The 19,887-nt window shown below is 35.2% G+C and overlaps 1 protein-coding gene across 1 annotated transcript; it reads right to left on the bottom strand.

Moving 5' to 3' along the window:
- Positions 1–361: 361 nt before the first annotated feature.
- Positions 362–18,703, bottom strand: tamo (PUB and ZnF_RBZ domain-containing protein tamozhennic). The gene is made up of 5 exons (XM_071586653.1): positions 18,037–18,703; positions 16,582–16,841; positions 9,608–9,787; positions 7,048–7,335; positions 362–4,253 (listed from the first exon to the last, which is right to left on the bottom strand). The coding sequence occupies exons 1-5, from the start codon at positions 18,242–18,244 to the stop codon at positions 2,769–2,771; spliced, it is 2,421 nt and encodes an 806-aa protein (XP_071442754.1). The 5' UTR covers positions 18,245–18,703; the 3' UTR covers positions 362–2,768.
- Positions 18,704–19,887: the final 1,184 nt, after the last annotated feature.

Here is a 19,887-nt window from a genome sequence, read left to right as displayed (position 1 = left end):
TAAATGAAATAGCCATAGTTGTTCAGCAATCTTGGTAGATGTATATTATGATAGCCTCTCACTCTCTTATGTACTTCTGCAATTACCCCCTGCATAAATACATATGAACAGCAGAGATGATGAGATGTACTCATTTGCAAAGGCTGACCTATAACCTTGACAACACTGATCATCAATGGCAGAGAAAGAATTAAACGAAACTGCTTTACTTGGTGCAAGTTATGGCAGGAAAACCACTTCTATGAAAGCTATAATGCCTTATATTGATGTAAGGGAAGATTAAGCTGTATGTTTGGCATCATAATCAAAAAAAAGAACTAAAGTATCACATCAAAAAAATTCTTCAGCAAACACCGAATCATAAAAAAGCAGAAACAATTTTATTTACAAGGAGAAATCAATAAAGATATTGATTTCCATTCTTTTGTACAGTATGAAAGTAAGTTATAACAAGAATCTGTATAAAACAATGACCAAACATTTTTCATAGTGAAATATAACATTATTTCTTTAAGAATAATGTTCTTAGCTTGTTTTTTTATATTGCTTCATATCCAGGAAAAAACTATTTTTATCTCTTAACAGCATCATTTAAAGTCATTGAATGCTATAATAGAATATAGTAGAATTTTTTACTACATACAACTAACAAATTTCATTTACATTTAATACTTTTCAAAATGAGTATACATACAACTTCAATTTTGTATTCACTGCATATAATAAACTGTACGACAACTTTTGCAGAAAATTATAACACCATTTATCCTTCGTTCAGGTTTTTGGTGAAACTGGACTAGAAGTTAAGGCTGCCATGATTGTAATTGACTACTCTCATGAACAGCCATCAATGAATACCACACACAAAAACTAACAATAAAAAAGGAAAAACATAGACATTTTATGGAAACAGTACTTTAAATCAACACCTGTAAATAATTCATTTAGACAAATACTCATACACTTCCAAAATATTTCAACTGCTTTAAATTATAAAGGGATATGGGTTGGTTGAACAAACAACAGAAGAAATTTAAACTTCAATTAATACCTAGGTAACTTTCATGGCTTAATTTCCACTTATAACCAGTCACTTCAAAACCATCATCTCATGACCAGGTTTAGACGGCATGGATACACACTTTTAAACCTCAAGGTTTCAAAACAGGCTTCACACAAATGATACCAGCATAACTGCATAAATTCATGAATGATTGCTTCAAAACAAGAAAAATGATTTACATTGCTTACTACCTAAGCACTTTATGCTAAACATACTTTATTGACGCATTTAGATTAAGGATGATTTGAATTTGGAGTGGGTAGTTGAATTAAATTTCTTTCCAGAGGTTTGAATGCTAAGGGTAGACCAACAAGGAATATGCACAGATGGCAAAGGTTATCCGTTAAGATGTTGATTATGAAGTGGCTGCTAATGATAAAATGTGGACCATAACATCTTCCAAACAAATTTCAAAACCTTCCATTTAGATTGACAACAAATGTTTCAAATGAACACACAATAATCAGGAAGATTCATTAACTACTGAAAAGTATGAGATGAAAGAATAGCTGGTAGATATGTATAATTGAATGGATGTATATTCAAAATGGGATACCTAACCCTGGCACTGTGTGTTCTCCTGCATGTAGGAGAGATAGATTTTCTCATACCAGAAGTTTCTAATATCTTTTATGCAACAGGCATTCATACATTTCATGGAAATTGCACAGGAAACAAGTAATTAAAAAAAGGATAATAATAAGGTTCAAAGTTAAGCATTAAAAAATTACTGATAAAACAACACCACCTTAACAACAAAAAAATATGAGTTATTCTATACATCTGCAGTAGAATTATGAATTCCCATTGTGGGTATTGAGAAAAACTGTCAAGTAATTCCACATGAAAGCCTTAAAAATTATTAACTGCTTAGTACCTGAACTATGAACAATGTGGAGTTCGACCATATGGATGAATGTGCGTACCTATCTATTAAATTAATTAAATTTCCTCGGAAAAACTGGTTACAATTACGATATTAACTTTAGAAGTTCACATCTTTGGCAAACGCTTCCATAAGCTTTTATGCAATAACTTTTGCATGGTTTAGGAAATAATGAATAAGTTTTCAAACTTTGCTCATAGAAATAAGAATAATTATGCACAAGAGTGTATGAATTGTTTACAATTTTTCCATTATGTATAATGTTATTTCAGTTTATCTGTAAAGATACATAAATGTAATAATGAACATATTAAACTGCTAAACAGAAGTCCACAAATGTCAATAAAGAAGATTTTCACAAATGAAAAAATACTGCATATGGACAGCAAAGCTGCAGTTGAGATTTAATGTCACTCTTCATTTTGTCAAAACAAAATTAATACTTCCTAATTTCTACAAAAAGACAATCTTATTTCAACAGCCAGCTTGATATCATAATAAATTTTTGTGCCTCCAAATCCAATGCCACATTCAAGATTATGAAAATGAACAAACCATGGATTCACTGCAGTAAGGCATGCCTATTAGCAGAATTATGAAAATATCTATATATCAATAAATATTAATCATTTTTAAATATGAAAATTGAGAAAATTTTAACACTATTTCAAACTTTCCCAATACTTTCTCAATTTTCGTTAGCAAAAATAAGATGGAAAATAGGTTTAAAGCCAACATAAGTGGACTATTTGGCTTTACATTGAAACATTCCATACCTAGCATATCACAAGGGAGAGGTCGCATTACTGAGGCAGGTTATCAGATGTAAGTAGGTGAGTGTGCCAGAGATGCTCCACATGCCTCACATGCTGAGGCCTCCTTCACGTTGACCAAGGTGCATTTAGGACATTCTCTGCCACCACTTGCTAGGGGCCTCTCCTCTGCTCCCCTCCTCCTTGACTTCCCACAGATCTCGCACACATCACGTTTAACACCACCGGAAACATTCCTGAAGGTGCAGTAAATGCATTCCCAGTCCTCATATTTCTCCTCTTCACTAGGCTGGACAACCCTGCCACTTCCAACGGAACCTCGATCTGTTTCATGGTTTCTTATGGAATTGGATGAACTGGCACCCAATTTGTCAGAGCTTCTATCCACACTAATCCCCCTCATAGCCTCACTTCCTGCCAATTCCTTTGCGATGCTTACAGGCTTCTCATCAGGAACATGACTTGCAGCTTGTGATTTTGATACTCTTCTCTTCTCCTCTTCAGAACCACTTACTTTCTTAGGATCTAATCTCAACTTTTGCAGGGTTTTTCCCATTTTATCTACAACAGGATCCGCCAGTGGGACAGCTGTGCTTCTCTCTGACATCACATTTTTCATTTCCATTTCAACATTTCTAGCAACTTCTTCCTCAGACAACAACTTGTTACCTTCCCTGTATCTAGGATTCAAGACATCCTCCCTATCACCAAGGTCTTTAGTGTAACCTTGTGTTTCTAAGTCTCGAAATACATAACTCCAACTGCCAAGAGTTTCACCATCTACTGGAGCAGTATTATCTGAAACATAGCTCATTTTTGGCTTATTGTACCCCCTACCCATGGTGGCAGTCATTCTATCACCAGCTATTCCATCTGTTTCATCTCTCCGTGTATGGAAACTAGCCCTTTGACGATCCCTTGCTTCTTCAGCAGCATTGCCTCTTCTTCTGATTGCTGAATCAAGAGTGGCATTAGCCATAAGCACAGTGGTGTAGGACAAAGAGTGAGGGATAGTCATATGTGACTGCTGAGAGTAACCACTCTGCGAATCAATACCAAAGGCCACATTTGCCTGACATGGAGAAACAGGCACAGATACAGCTGGATGGCTTTGAAGCTGTGAAAAGTAGTTGGGGGCCGACTGTGGGCAATATGGGAGAGCTCTAGCACCATCAACTTCAACTAACTGAGCAGTTGGAACAGCCACAGCAGGCGGATTTGTGGTGTCCAATACATGGGCATGGTAGCCATTTGCATGGGTAGCACAATGATAATGGTCTGTGCATGGATAAACTAAACCTGATTGGCCACAGTCATGGGCTGCAGAAAACCTGTGAGAGGGAGCCAAAGTATTGCATTGCTGCTGTAACAGATGTCCAGGGTGCACAGCATAGCCATTAGGGTAAAAGTCATCAGACCCAAGAGCAGAACCCATTGCAGGAAGCCCTTTTTGTTTTGGATTAGGCATTGCAGGTCCCTGCAATGGCCATCCATATGCAGATCCTGTTTGTGACAATTTTCTTGAAGGCATCTGAAAAAAAGAAGAATATTTTATTTTCACATCAATTCAGGGGAATATAAAATTACAACTATGAAAATTAAATTAACAATCACAGAAACATCACAAAACATTTTCAGCTCCATATTTTTAATATTCCCACTGATAAACAGTATACTAATTTGCAAAGCACAGGGAAACAATACCACACTAATACTATTATTACTTGGCTGTGGTTTCATAAATTCTGAAAAGTTATTATGAAGGTTGAAATAACATATCCTGGACAAAAGTGTGATTCCATTTTTAGTACACAAATTCTAGAATAAGTAGTAGTTATAGGAGTACACACATCCTTTGGCAATGAAAAATACTTTTACTGCCAAGGCAGTTTGTTTTTAAGGGCTTCGGAGTTCTTGTACCCTATTTACTCTAACCACAAGAGCGGTGAATAAATCATGCTTAGTTAAGTCTAGAAAGTTTATTTCTGACCTCGGCTTCAAAAGTTATTTTCAAGGTGACTAGAGTTTAGACTGTGGAGCCCATGTACTCATAGGTGCATGATGGAGGGAATATCAGAGGGAGGGGTGGAGAGGGAGGAAAGTATGGATTTTAAAACTCACATTGGTCAAGTTTGGCTGGAAGAAATTAGATAAGGTCGAGATGAGTAAGGGTGTAAAATTGATGGATAAGTGTGAGCGAGGGCACTATGGAGAATTTGAGGTGGCACTGACTCACAAAGTATGCATGGGAGGGTGGAAAGGTAAAGACGACAGAGGTGAATGTGAAAGAAAAAGTCACATTAGAGAAGGTTCACATTAGATTTAGCTGCTGCTAGAAATAACGGTTCAAGGAAGTAGTATTAGATTTAGGAGTGGAAACTGATAGCTGAGGTCATTTGTGTCATTAGGGATTGATGAGAGAGGAGGAAGAGTGGAGAGAAACCTAGTGTGGCATGACCCTACTCTTATCGAAAGATGCCAAGTGGTCTGCAGCTTAACATACCATCCGACCGATGGCATACTCACTCAAAGTGCTCTCTGCAAAGCACCTCTAGTAGGGATCAGGATACCCCTGAAAAAGATCAACTGTCTCCAGGATTCGTACCCAGGCCCTCTGTGTGTGAAGCCAGTATGTTCGTTACCCACCATCCCTATCCCCACTGTTAAAGTAAATCCACCACTGCACCTTCTTGTAGATATGAAGCACTTTTGGCACTTCTGTTTTTGAAAAGTTAGCACTGATATCAGTTAGACCTCTGCATTGGAAGTGGTGCTACAATTCATTCCATACATACCATTCTGGTTAAAAGGATTAACTTGTCTTTGGGTAATGAAAACTATGTAGAGTATAAAAGAATTTTTCCCAGGGTATGGGGATTGTAGGAAAAGAACATTTTATCCTTTGGGTAAGCACAGCCTTGTAAGGTAAGGTACCAACAAACTGAATTTTACAGTTCATGAGGGCCACTCAACTGGGTGGGTGCCAAGGATATAAAAAGTTCTGTGGACTTGAATATATGAAATAATTTACTACAAAGTGACACCTGAAAACATTTAGGTAATTACAAAAATTACTCAAAAATATTTAGCAATAAGAGTTTACAACCAGCCATTGGGTTAGGGTGTAACTGCTATGCTTAAAGATGACGCTGCTATAAATAAAGAAGCAGTGAATGAATATTTTGGTGAGAAGTGTGGCACTATAAGGATTACAGAGGGAGGGCAACACAAAAGTAGACAAGGAGAAAATTAGTCCCCAAAATATGACTCTAGATGTGGATGCCAAAAAATCATAGATAACTGAAATCAACTAGTATAATTATTAACTGCATATATCAGGAATGACAAGGAATGGCTCAAAGAAGAATGGTCAGAAAATGATCCTCAGCACATACCATTATATGCTGCTATGTGTCTGAAGTGTACATGAATAATGTCAAATACATACACTATCCTGATCAGAAATTCTTTAGTGATGAAGTTATTTACAGTAGACTCCTCCTTATAGGAGCATGTAATTCTGGAAACTGAAACCAATATTCTTTAAATACTGATTTACTGTTTTACTAACATGGTATACCTCAATAATAACAACAACATTATCAACAGTGGTGAGGGCAGTATTATTTCAGTCACATTAAAATTGTATCTTTCTCATTGATCAATAGAGCGCCTGAAAATCACTCACAAACACAAGAAAATAACATATTGACAACTGGATGACAGAATAACAAAATGAAACATTTAATGATAGAAATCACAAATTTATAGATAACACAAAAAATAAAATAAAAAATTTATAAAAATATTTAGAACCTTATTTTCATGCATCATATGAAGCACTGTTTCAATTTGCATAATTTCAATGCAATATCTCTCAGTAGAGGGCCACAGCTGAGGAGCACTTCCTCTTAAAAATTGCAATTGTAAAGTTTTAGTTTTTCAATGAGAAAAAACTATTTTTCATGTAATAAAAAATAATTTTTTCCTAAAAAATAATTTTGTGGTAGTCATTGAAAAAAATTCCCTGATTTTTCAAAGATTTTTCCCAAGAGCGACTTCATTTCCAGGACTTTCCCGAGCTTTCAGGTTTTTCAATTCACTAGTCACCATGGCATTCTTTTCAAGAATTAAATTTAAAAATATATAAAGGAGTGCCCCTGATATTCAGGGCATCCCCATATAATGAAATGCAAACAATTTTAATTATAAGTGGTATTTCCCTTCATGCCCATCGCAATCAACAGTAAACATTGGTGAAAAATCTCACTAAAGAATATAATAATGGTATATAACAAAACATGTTATTATACTATTTTACTTACTGCTAGGGAGTTTGAACATGAACTTGTGCTGACAGGTACTTGATGGTAAGCAGGTGTACTATAGTTGTACTGATGATTTTGATGAGCTGCCATAACTTTCCTTTGATGCTCTGAACGTTCTGCGCAATATGCAGCAATTATTGGTGGATTATTAGACGTGGCAGATAAATACCTCATTGTGAGTACTCGAGCAGCAGCTTCAGGTCCTGAGACATGGCTTTCCCGGAATTCTATTAGATCTAACCAAGAAAATTTTCGTGGAACCATACCCCAAATGGCACAAAGAATCTGCAAAGATAGAATTAGTAATATTTTGAGTTCCAAAGACAACATATACAGGCGACATTAATAGGCATGTGCTAAGCATAGTTCTTATTGATTTCAGGGTTAATCAATCCTAATTCCAGTGAATGGAGTCATATTAAAAAACATTCATTTTCTAACCATGCTATAATGATTGAATACCTATATACAAACTTTTTAAATGTCAAATCCCTATGCCTGAGGGAAATAGTAATTTTGTTAGTGCTGCATCAACAAAAGATCACACAAATTATTTCCATTATTGAAAGAATAAATTTACTGCATAAAATGCACAAATTATAAATCAGGGGTATTTTAAGGGAAGTGTAACAGGAGCTACAATTCCAGGTCCCATGCTGAGAGAGCCTTTGCACAAGATAGAATTACATTACAAGTGTGCATCATTTGAACAGCTGGAATTTCTTGAGACAATTGGAATCACAAGGTTATAAGTCAATTAGTTTTTGGAGGGGATAGGCATTTTTCTTATTTGCAGTCTCAGACATGAGCAATACCAATAAATAATTTAATAATCTAAGATAACTGTACCAGGGCTGACAGAGACATCAAAGGACAATTTAGGCTATAAAGACTCAGATACTGAATTGCAGAGGTAAGGATTATAAAAATGTTGCTAATAAGAAAGGAGAGCATCAGGGAATATAAGCTAGGTACTTAAAGGAAAATCCACATGCACTGGATTGCAAGGCACTAATGGTAACTGTAATCTAGCTTAATGCACATGTATCATAGCTATTTAACAATAATTTTAACAGTAAACAAATAGCTCTAATTCCTATAATAAAGACCATTATTTTACCCAAATAAAGACCTCTATCTAAAATATAACACTTCCCACGTTAAGTCTCTCTTACATTCATGTCTGGAAAAAGTTAGGTACAGCAGTAAATTAAATGCATACAAATGGTAGTCCTGGAGAGAATGGATTCCCAATTTCTGTAATTAAATAATGCTATCCTTTTATTAAAGAACCCCCAATTTTTGAAATTAATTAATTCCTCTTCCAAGGTAATTTCTGAACTTTTCTTAAGACTTTGAAATTAATTCCTATTTATAAAAATAAAGCAAGTAAGAACAACAACAATAATTACAGACCAATTACAATACAATCTGAAGAATTTTGAGGAATTGTAGCAATATCTGAAAAAATCTATTTTTCTGAAACTTTTTCTACAAACCATGCATAGTTAAACAATTCATCAACCACTCTACATGATCAGTAATTAATAAACCTCGTTGTTAACTTTCAAGTTACTACTTAAATTCCCACCATTTAATTTACCTATAGAGGGCATTAACATAGGTCATCCACCAATCAGCTCCCACAATAACTTAAAACCACAAAACTACAGTAAAAAATAAGGATTAAGGTGATAAACAACAGTAGAGCCCACATGCAGTTGAACTTTCAAGAGCAGTCGTCTAATAACCATGACGACAAATAATATTAAATAATTCATGCTCCCCCATGAGAACTTTGAAAGGGAATGACACAAATCTTGCACTGCTTATATGTTTACATCGAGGAAGAAAAACAAGTTCATTTTTTTATCATATCAATCATATGTTTAAGAAAAGAAAATGAAAAGATTTACTTTTGAATACTGACTACTTCATTCATATATTCAGGCAGAATTGGCCATTAAAAATTGCTGCTTTAACAGGAAATAAATACATAGCATCACTTTAACAAAAAATTTTGCCAAACTGTAATGTGTAATGTTCATGTGTAAGTTGGCACTGAATAAATTATGTGCCATCAACTGATATGAATTGATTTAAAAAAGTATACTCATAATCTAGTGGGTGAAGTGATGTTGATCAGGGAGCCCATAGTTCAAATCCCAAGTATAGACTTTTAATAACTCCATCTAAACAAACCACGGTAGTGCATTTTTCTTGTTACTACAACTTCATGGCAAATTGAATCGAATAGAACTAGGGGGAGGAACTGACCCTCCTACCCTAATTATGAAAACAGGTTTAATTCAGGATGAGCTCTGCCTATGAAAACCAACAGCTTGGCTACTGCTTCAGGTTAGCTACCGTGGCTAGATAGAACAATGGTACCTTCATGTTTAGAAATTACTTCAACCAACTTAATCACTTAACAAATAACAATAAAGATATTACAACCTCTGGACAAATATCTAATACTTGCATACAGAATTTAAAACATAAACAATCAAAAAATTATTATTTAAATCCAAAAGATTCTACTCTATAACATATTCACCTGGCATTCCACGTAGGCAAAAAGAGCATCTCGAGAAACACTGGCTACTCTGTCCGGATCAATAGGCCCCTCCAGAGACATGGCACCTGAGCCCAACTTCCGGTAACCCATCAATTCAAACATCACTTCTGCACCAATTAAATGAGTTTCCACTTCGTACTTGTAAAATCCACTGTACAGCTGCAGAATAAAGGTAAAACATATGGAACAAACATTCACAAGAAATGTTTAATGAATTTAAAAAAACGTAGAAATTAGAACCACCATTATTGACTCAGCAATCGTTCCACCATCTTTATGAAAGTTTGACTTAACTTCCTGAGTTAAAAAGGCATGGGATCTGATTATAGTTCCTGGGGGAGGGCCATATTAACTAGTGACTAAAGGAGTTGTACTTTCTCCCTCAAGGAAATTAGGCATTTCCAAAATAAGACATTATTTATTGCATGCATCCTATCTACAGAGCAATGGAAATGTTGGAAATAATATATTTTCACCACAAAAAGTAACATTTTAACGTACACAAGTTGCATAAAAAAGTGTTACATAAGGTATTCCCTCTTCATCTGAATAAACCTAATCATCCTGTTTTATGGATAATTCATTTCTTCAATATTCTATGGGTACTAAATAGTTGACCATATTGTTCAAATGTGTTTAATTAAAGTTGCACAATTTTCAAAGTCAAAATATATATTATTCCCTTCCTATGATAGTACGTGCAGGCCAGTTCACAAAAAAACAGAAAAAGGGCACATGCGAATGAATCACAATGCTGAAATAACATTTCCTTCACAACAGATATTAGAAATTTTAACAGATGTGATGTAGACTAAATAATGGTGTGAACAACACAAGATAGTTCTTTTTTCTTTCTGAAAAGAGGAACAACTGAAATGAGTAAACATGAAAGTCATTTTATTTTGTCATTAATATTTAATGAATTTCTAAGCCAAGTTGTTGCATTCCTGATTCCCATTATTTTGCCAGGTCAATGAATTGTTAAGATATTCCAAGATTTTCAGGTTTAGCAACAACAATGCTTATACTGGTAAAAGAACTTGGAATGTTATGTCATGTATCAAAGAGTAAAAACAGAATGAAGAAAATCTAACCCGATTTTTCACAGCAAAATTATATATACTACCTTGATCAAAAAGTTCCCGGAATAACCACCGTGTGGCGCTCCCATCGTTCCGATTTGAGTTCTGTTTTTTTGTTAAATTGGTACATCTGTTTTTGATATTCCCTTTAAATCTTAGTGTCATAACTTGACATTTGCAAAAGTTACGTAGCCAAGAGTACATCTATCTCTGTGTGTGTTGGCGATTTTTTACAATTGCAGAAATGGATTTAAATTTGCAACAACGAACTTGTATTAAATTTTGCGTAAAAAACGGATTTAGTGGCGCACGGACGTTGGAAATGTTGGAAAAGTGTTTCGGCAACGATTCTCTAAAAAAAACGGTCGTTTACCAGTGGCACGAGCGGTTCAGAAGTGGTCGTGAGTCAATCGAAGATGATGAACGCAGTGGCAGACCATCGACATCGAAAGTCGGTGAAAAAATTGATAAAGTAAAAGAAATGTTGGTCAATAACCGCAAATTAACCATCAGAGAAATAGCGGAGGACTTGAACATTGCCTATGGATCCGCCCAAGACATTGTGGTTAATGATTTGGGTTTCCGTCGTGTAGCAGCAAAGTACCTCAATTTCATGCAAAAAAGAGACCGTGTTGACGTCGCAAAAGACATGATTTGCGAGGCTGAATCCGATCCCACATTCATCAAAAGGATCATTACTGGAGACGAGACGTGGGTTTATGAGTACGACACGCAATCCAGACATCAGGCAAGTGAATGGCGTTCACCAAATGAGCCGAGACCAAAAAAACCACGTCGTTTTCAGTCAAAAAAGAAGGCAATGCTGACGGTTTTCATGGATTACAACGGTGTAGTGCATCATGAATTTTTGCCAGAAGGCCAGACAGTAAACAAAGAGTATTATTTGGGCGTTATGAGACGTTTGCGTGAAGCAATTCGCCGAAAGAGACCAGAAATGTGGGCAGAAAACTCGTGGATTTTGCACCATGATAACGCACCGTCGCACAGTGCTATCATTATTCGTAATTTTTTGACGAAAAATGCAACAAATACCATCCAACAGCCACCGAATTCACCTGATTTGGCTCCCTGTGACTTCTTTCTGTTCAATCGAGTTAAAAAACCATTACGGGGAACGCGTTTTAGCAGCCGAGAGGAAGTAATGGAAAAATCGCAGGAAGCACTGATGGACATACCGAAAACCGACCGTAACTTTTGCAAATGTCAAGTTATGACACTAAGATTTAAAGGGAATATCAACAACAGATGTACCAATTTAACAAAAAAAACAGAACTCAAATCGGAACGATGGGAGCGCCACACGGTGGTTATTCCGGGAACTTTTTGATCAAGGTAGTATTTCCTTCGAAAACATGCTCTTTGTTCTAAATAAGCATATGAAGGATTTCAGGACTGTCTCTATCTTAAAGCTCTGATTTTACCTAGAAAATGGCATTATTAATTTGAAATCGTGGGCTTGATAAAAGTGTGAACAATTACATAATGCATATTACTTTTAGCAAGCAGAATCAGTCCTTGAATCACAATACAATTGATATAATAAGGCGCTCAATTTATCACTATTTACAACTTAAGAATACAAGAAAGATTGAGGAAAAAACAGACATTTTGTTTTTTTATTGGAAGAAAAAATAAAAATATAGAATATGGCCACCAAGATATTAAAGTTGGATATAATGTGTAGATTTATTTTGAAGTGGCTGGTTAATGAAAGAATATGATACAAATGCACGAAAACAGCAGCATACTAAGTAATAGCAAGCAAAATATGAAACAAATAATAAATGACAACATTCCTATTTTGACTGATGACACTTGTACAGTGCTGAAAACTGTTTCGAATTCTTTATTACCCCTTGATGTAATTTTTTTTGGAGAGACAAGTTTTTAATAATATTCAACAGGATGATCCAATTTAATTAAATACAGAGAGAATATATCACCATCCATTCAAGATAAAATGTTTAAACAAATTCGGCGAAATCGAGAGAGATGTAAGGACAGTAACTTCAATAGAATCATCTGCTAATGTACATTGAAATTAAAAAATTTTTTATTAACATTAAAATTGAAAAAATAACTAATTGACACTAAAATTCAATCTTGGTACCCCAGCCAAGGCAAATGATTTTTAGACTTTGATATTGTGGCACCTCATACAAAGATTATTAACACACCCAAAATTATAATTTGTCCAATAGATGTAAAATTTCCAATGCAGTCATATTGATTCATTCATTATTATCAGTATTTCAATCCTAAGATCCTGCACTCTACATTCTTCTCTATCCAGTGTTATTATCCTACCCTCTGACAACTTCTCCATGTCAAGTCCTTAATTTGTCTTATGTTCCTCTCTCTTAAGTTCTTTAAACATAATATTCCACCTCTTCTTCATGAATGTCTTCTAACCTTGAGCCATTGTTCGCTTAATGTCAATCGAACGTATTCCATCCCTGGTTTTACTGCTGCCCAGGTAGATAATGGATTCTACTTCCTTTAGTTTCACTCCTCAAATTGTGATATCTGTCTTTAGCTCCTTCTTCCAAACACAAGCATTTTAGTTTTCTACTTTTAGATACTCATTCCCCAAGTACTTGATCCAAAGCACTCAGAGTTGCTTGAATGTCCTCTTGTGTTTCAGCAACTACTGTCATGTCATCTGTAAACCAGAGCATGTTAATTTCTTTGCCATTTACTTTGAGTCCTTGGATAACCAATTTTTTTGCTTCTTTTATTGGATCTCCCAGATACATATCGAGCTGAGTATTGCCTCTCTTATTCGTCAGTTTTTCCTGAACCTGAAGAGTTTTTCGGCAAGGCTTGCCTTCTATTTATTAGCCAATTATCTGAGTAAGTATTTTCAATGCTGAAGACATCATGAGTTATCTGTATTTATCTGATGTTGGTTTCCTTGGTATTGCAATCATCATACTCTTCTAGAAGTGCTCTGGTAGTTTTCTAATGATATAGCAATCTTTGGTTATTCATTCCCATGAGGGTATGCTTTGAAATTTTATAAGAATTTTTATGAAGAAGATTTTCTTCATTGATCATTACTTAATGCATATCCTCAATGGATGACACTCAGTTCAGCTGACAACATGGTAGAAGCCTAGTCAGATAATCACTTTATATCTAAGTACAATGGAACCTGGTACATAAAGCATAATTTGTTCAGTGATCTTTCTCATAAAGTGAAACTACTACTCGCATATAATATCATCTAAAATACGATGTGTTCCATGCCAAAAAAAATTACGTGGAAGGTTAAGTTATAGAAAATTATATATACATTAAAAAAACTCCTCTACCCACTGGACTACCCCGACCCATTGTGGGTTGCGGTAGATCAAGGGGTAGAGCGTTGGACTGCTGACTGGAGGGGCCCGGGTTCGAATCCCGATTGCCATTGGGACTCAAACTCAGGTCTGGGTGAACTCTACCATCACCTACCTACCAATTCAACAGGAAAATGTTTGAATATCTGTCTACCTTACTACCAAAATGACCTTATTACTGTTCTATCAGGCTAAATATTTAACTATTGTTCTTTGTATTTGTATGAATGTATTGTACTATATGTTTCGTTCAACTGATATTAAATTATGCCTTGTTTCACTAATTTAGAACCAGTTTCACTCCATAGGTTTCAAAACCTAATGTAACCTGTATTCTGCTCCAAGGGACTTTGCTCCCAGAGCAATAAAAATTGTTTATATTGTTTATATAAACCGACCGCAGGGTTGATTACTGTGTTTATGGTTTAAGGTTTTTATATTCGCATTGCTTAAGATCATGTTCATCTCTTTTTCTTTCACGGAATGAAACAACCAGGAATTAGAACTCTTATTTTAAAAAGCAAAAAAGAATCAAATTAAATAGTTTATCATTTATGATATGTACCTAATACCTATTTACTAGAAAGCTGTCTAGAGACATTTTTTTTTTGCCAATGCTTCAAAATTTTGTAAAGATGCACCTCAAAATTATCATTAAATTAATTTCTGGTGCACATAGCCACTGCCTTACTAGAGCGATGCCCCATATGCATGGTATGATACAACAACTTCCTGCAACCTCCACATCACATATAGCTTGCTGTTTTGGACTTCATACTTCTTGAAGGCTCGTAGAGTTCCTGAATGGTAAACAAGCAACATGAGATGGCCTTTCATTAGCTAGTGTCCGGGCGATATTCTCTTCTAATGTTAAGTATACAAGTATAGTTTTGTTTTGGCATTTTCTTCCAGAAGAGACCCGTCTCGTCACAATTAAAAACCTGTTGGAGCAGGAAACCCTCTCAATCTACAAGCTTCTGAAAGTTGCCTTTGAAGTTCTCTGCTCCCTTTCACTCAGAGCTTGCTGCTTCACCATGCACTGGAGGCCAGTTCTCCTCGCAATCTTCTCCAACCATACACAGCTCCCCTTAAATAATTCTTTAGCTGATTATGATACAGACATCTTCTAATAAAGTCGGCGAAAATCACTTTCCACTTCTCACAAATGATATGCTCAATAATAGTGTCACATTGCAATTGCTATTCCTTTATCCATATAGGAAGTAACCTTTCAAAATCGTTGAGAATACATGCCTGCTAGAGATATTCCGGACCATGGATTTTATTATACATCTAGTAAAAAGTGGTACATGTATTACGCATAACAATAAAATTAAAATCACTTGCATCTACATTTAATTAAATATCAACACAATAATGAGACAAGTGAATTTATTTATGATTTAGAAGGACCAACTACAGTTGTGACAATTTACTACCTGCCACCCCCCCCCATCCCCTCCCCCAAAACCCTATCCCTGGAAGAGGAAAATACCATCAAGAAGTTTTAGAAATACTTTCAGTGCAGTAAAGATGCCAAAAGTCTACTCAATATGGCAGCTGGCCTCTGGAGGCAACTTGCCAAGTGGCATTTAAATTTTCCAGTACCTGTGAGCATTTTTGGCCTTCCTTCCTTCATTGTATTTAGGAGAGGATTCAATGTTTATTCCAAGGTAAACATTAAGATTAACTGGGATAACTATTGCTCACGAGTAAATGCCACTTAGATTGATTTGTTCACCATCAAAAAGAAAATACTTCATCAATATGCAAATAAGGAGTATATTCATGTTCCACAGAGAAATATATATACCGAAAATGTATTGCAACAGCTTCTTTCTTTGAGTTGCAAAAACTAGTATGAAAAATAAATTTACTTTAAACCTTGGGATTAACTACTGCAATGGTTCGCTCTTTTAATTAATATACATCAGATATAGATGTCATCTCTTTTACAAAAACGAACTAGTTAACTTTTATTCATCTTGTCATTAAAATCACTGTTGTGGGTTAAACTTGCCTCTGAAGAACTATAAATACATCCATGAACTTTTTACACTCTTCATCAGATGCATCGGACAACATCCACTACATCAGCTTTACAAAACACTTGTTTTCTTTTTTGGCAGAAGACACATGTTTACTATTCATGATGAAGAAAGAAACTGAAATTCGACGATACTCAAGATAAATACGACCCTAGCAAATTTAGGAATATGAGATTTTCCAGGTAAACAGAAATCAAGTTGGCAGATGTGCTGCAGTGCAGGCTTTTGAAACTTTTTTCTTGTGTGCCCAAGTGAATGTGGGTGAGTCTTATGTCTTCAAACATGGCAATCCCAGAAAGAAGTTAAATTTTTATCATAAATGCTAAGAAATTTCATTAAAATTTCCATAATATTGCTAAAGAGCAATTTAATTTATTCATAATATCTGCACCCTATGGATAACATTAATGATAGAGCAGGTACATAAATTCCAAATAGAAATTAAGGGTAGTCATGTTTACCTTCATTTCCCTGAACTCCTTCCTCCATGGCTGTGATAGAAGATTAACAGCATAATGATCAAGGGCTTTCCAAGCAGATGCAGCTCGAAAGCCATTGAAAGAATAATTAGCAGATTGAGAAGAACTATCAGTTTGTTGATAAGGTGTCCTTGTTGAAGGAGATGTTGCTACAGATGCTGACCTGCGAAGGATTTGTGCAGTCTGGGGAAAAGTAAACTTTCGATCATGAGGCACCTCACATAAATATTCCCAGATGTGGCCTGCAAAAAACGAGGTTTTTATTAGGCAATCATTTACATATTTCACTGGATCAACTATTCCATTGATGTCACCCGAAAGTAATGAAAAGGTAAACAATAATATAAAACAAAAGCAATGACTTTTGCAGCTATTCCCGTTGAACTTACAGGTAAAGTATGTGATGAAATGAGTTAATTGTATTTCTAGTGAAGTTTAAAACAATAAGGGTTAAGTGAGGCAAATAAGCATCTCTAATATGAAGATCTACTACGCAGATTTTGGATAACAAAACCAAATACCTTGTAAGCAGTAACCTATTAGTACCACTACTTTTAGAGAACCCAAATAAAAAGTACTTTGGGCTTGACAAGGAAAACCATTACATTCTGCCACCATAAAAGGATGACTCCTTAGCTGGAGCTTGAGAGCAAAGGGAAGTGCATATAGCATCACGGTATTTACCGGTTGATAAGAACTAGGTTTACTACCCAGAATCATAGCATAATGGGATTTTTCTTGTACCTATATAGTCTTGTTAATAACAAATGCATTCATTGTATAAAACTAATTAATATTCCACGGTTGTTTACGAGAGTGTACATAAAAAGCATTTTCAACTTTCCAATATGAAATGATAAAAACTGAATGACAGCATTTTTATGAATATATAAAACATTTTACAATTCAATTCATACGCCAGGGTAATTGAAAGTGGGCTTTGTGTGAAGATTACTTAATAGATTCCCTGTTTTTATAAATAAATTTCCCGTAGAATTCTAACCAAGAGTATTTTACAGGTGTGTAAACATAGTTTCAGAATGTTGTAAACAATTGATATTACTTTCCATAGCATTACAGCAAGAATATGGATGGCTTAAGACCCGTGGATGTCAAAAACAAAATCAGAGCAAAAACAACAAGTAAGTCTAAAATTAAATGGGCACAGGACATTCAGTTAAGAGTTTGTTTCATATAGCCTCAAGGAGCAATAAAAATCGATGTACAACTAGTACAAATAAGTAGTGATTGATTAGAAAAGTAACTCGTTCAGGGGTTACGAAAGCCTGAATTTTACATGCTAATACCAACTCTAACAATCAACTATAAAGTACGTTAAAAGTATTGCAGCATTGATCTTATTTGCAAATCAAGATCATACTGATTAGGTAAATTACGGGTGAACAACAATACATTAATAACATTCGAAATACTTACTTTCGAGTTTACTTCGCTGCTCAATCTTATGGGGACTGGCTTCAGTGTGAAGATAAGACAAATGCAGCTGATCAATTAGGACACATAACTGGGTATTGCGGTGATCAGAATGTGAAGCGTGCGAAAAGTGATGAGCACTAGGACGACTTTGACCGAAACAATACATCTGTTGCTGATGGTGAGGTAAATGCACTCGAGTCTCTCCCATTTTTCCAGATTTTCATTCACTCCCATTCGCCTTGTAACGTCCACATTAACCTCAGAACTTATACGGCTGCTGTCTCATTTGAAATAAAATTATACTAAAACCAAGTCGAGGAATGACTTAATTTGACTTGGCAGAGTAATGTATTAATCAAAAATATGGAACAACATTGTGCATGAATAATCTCATTATGAAAATTACCACCCACGATTCCGTAATACACCACGAAGAAAACGTTTAAATAGCATTTTCATTTTTCCTTAACTCCAGAATGAATACACGACAATAATGAACAGCAGTCAAATGATCACATGAGAGGAAAACAAACATATGCTGCAGAGCCTTACTGTTTTAAGAATTATTCGGAAAATGAGATAATTCTCCGAAATAAGAGCTGATAATGGAGATTTAGATATATTTTTGACACAATTATGCACGTACACTTCGCACACCTAGTGACATTATTCCTGTCCTCCACAATGTGGAGACATGAGCTACTAAAAATAGATGAGTAACGATAGTGGGCAGGTATGCAAAATGATAGACTCGACACAACTGGTCGAGTTAATCGTGATAGGAAGTGTTCTGCAAATTAAAATTTCAAAAATTATCATCCCAAATGTAGCACAATTCAGCAAAACTTATTTTTCTTGGTACTTTTCTAGTTTGTTTTAGGTCTCACCTTTCGCTAAGCAAAAAAATGTTTGTTGATGGTCATGCGATGAAATGATGTACTTGGGTCACACCTTCCCAGATTGTTGTACGAGGGATCGATAAAATGAAAACTTATTGTGGTTCTAGAGAAGCTATGATTCAACACCGAGCGCATTAATTAGGGGAACTGGTGCGCATATATATATATATGTACCCGCACATACATGGATGTATAAAGAGGAGGATATCCATAACAGGGGTAATACATTTTATGATGAATTATAATGCGTATGTAATCGTATAATCCAAAGCTTTTTATTCGGTAAGCCGGAAAACATCATATTTGTTTAACGATGAGAGGAATGTTTAAGTAGTGACAGGATAAGTTAAGGTTGTAGCAGACCCATTTATATTCAATGACGCTGCTCATCTGTTTATTCTGTATTACCATCTTCTGTTTTGTCAGCCAAATTCAAAACATAATATATAGTATTAAATGTAAAAATAAATAGCGGCATTATTCCTTCCATACCGTAAGGAAATGACAAGAGTCCGTGATATCGCTTAATTATCCCCATGTAATTCCATGATAGTCCACTGTTAGCTGAAAAAACATTGGAGTGGGGGAATCAGCAAATATTTGCGGTATGAATTAGAATAAATATACTGGGCTAATTTTTTAGGCTTATTGTTGTGAGGGTTTTATTGGAATTAATGGCTCACTGAAAAAGAGCATCTCAGTATTTGATGTAAAAGAATGCCCTACTACGGAGGTGTCAGCCTCACAAGAATCATCTATTAGCTGATAAGTTTGTAATATAACCTGCTGCATACTGGAGAATTGGGTACTTAAATTGAAAACATTAAAGTAATTAAAGTGAATGATTAGTATCAGCTTTATTTTCATCCAGAGACTTAATATTGGATCTTCTGACTAAAGGGGCATTGTCAATCCCATGTCACTTAACGTAGGCATGAAAACCAAACTAAAA

This window comes from Hetaerina americana, unplaced genomic scaffold (genome assembly GCF_022747635.1).
Source record: "Hetaerina americana unplaced genomic scaffold, ioHetAmer1.1.p SCAF_24, whole genome shotgun sequence".
Taxonomy (NCBI): domain Eukaryota; kingdom Metazoa; phylum Arthropoda; class Insecta; order Odonata; family Calopterygidae; genus Hetaerina; species Hetaerina americana.
Note: the sequence above shows the minus strand (reverse complement) of the source record. Positions and strands in the feature narration are given on the sequence as shown.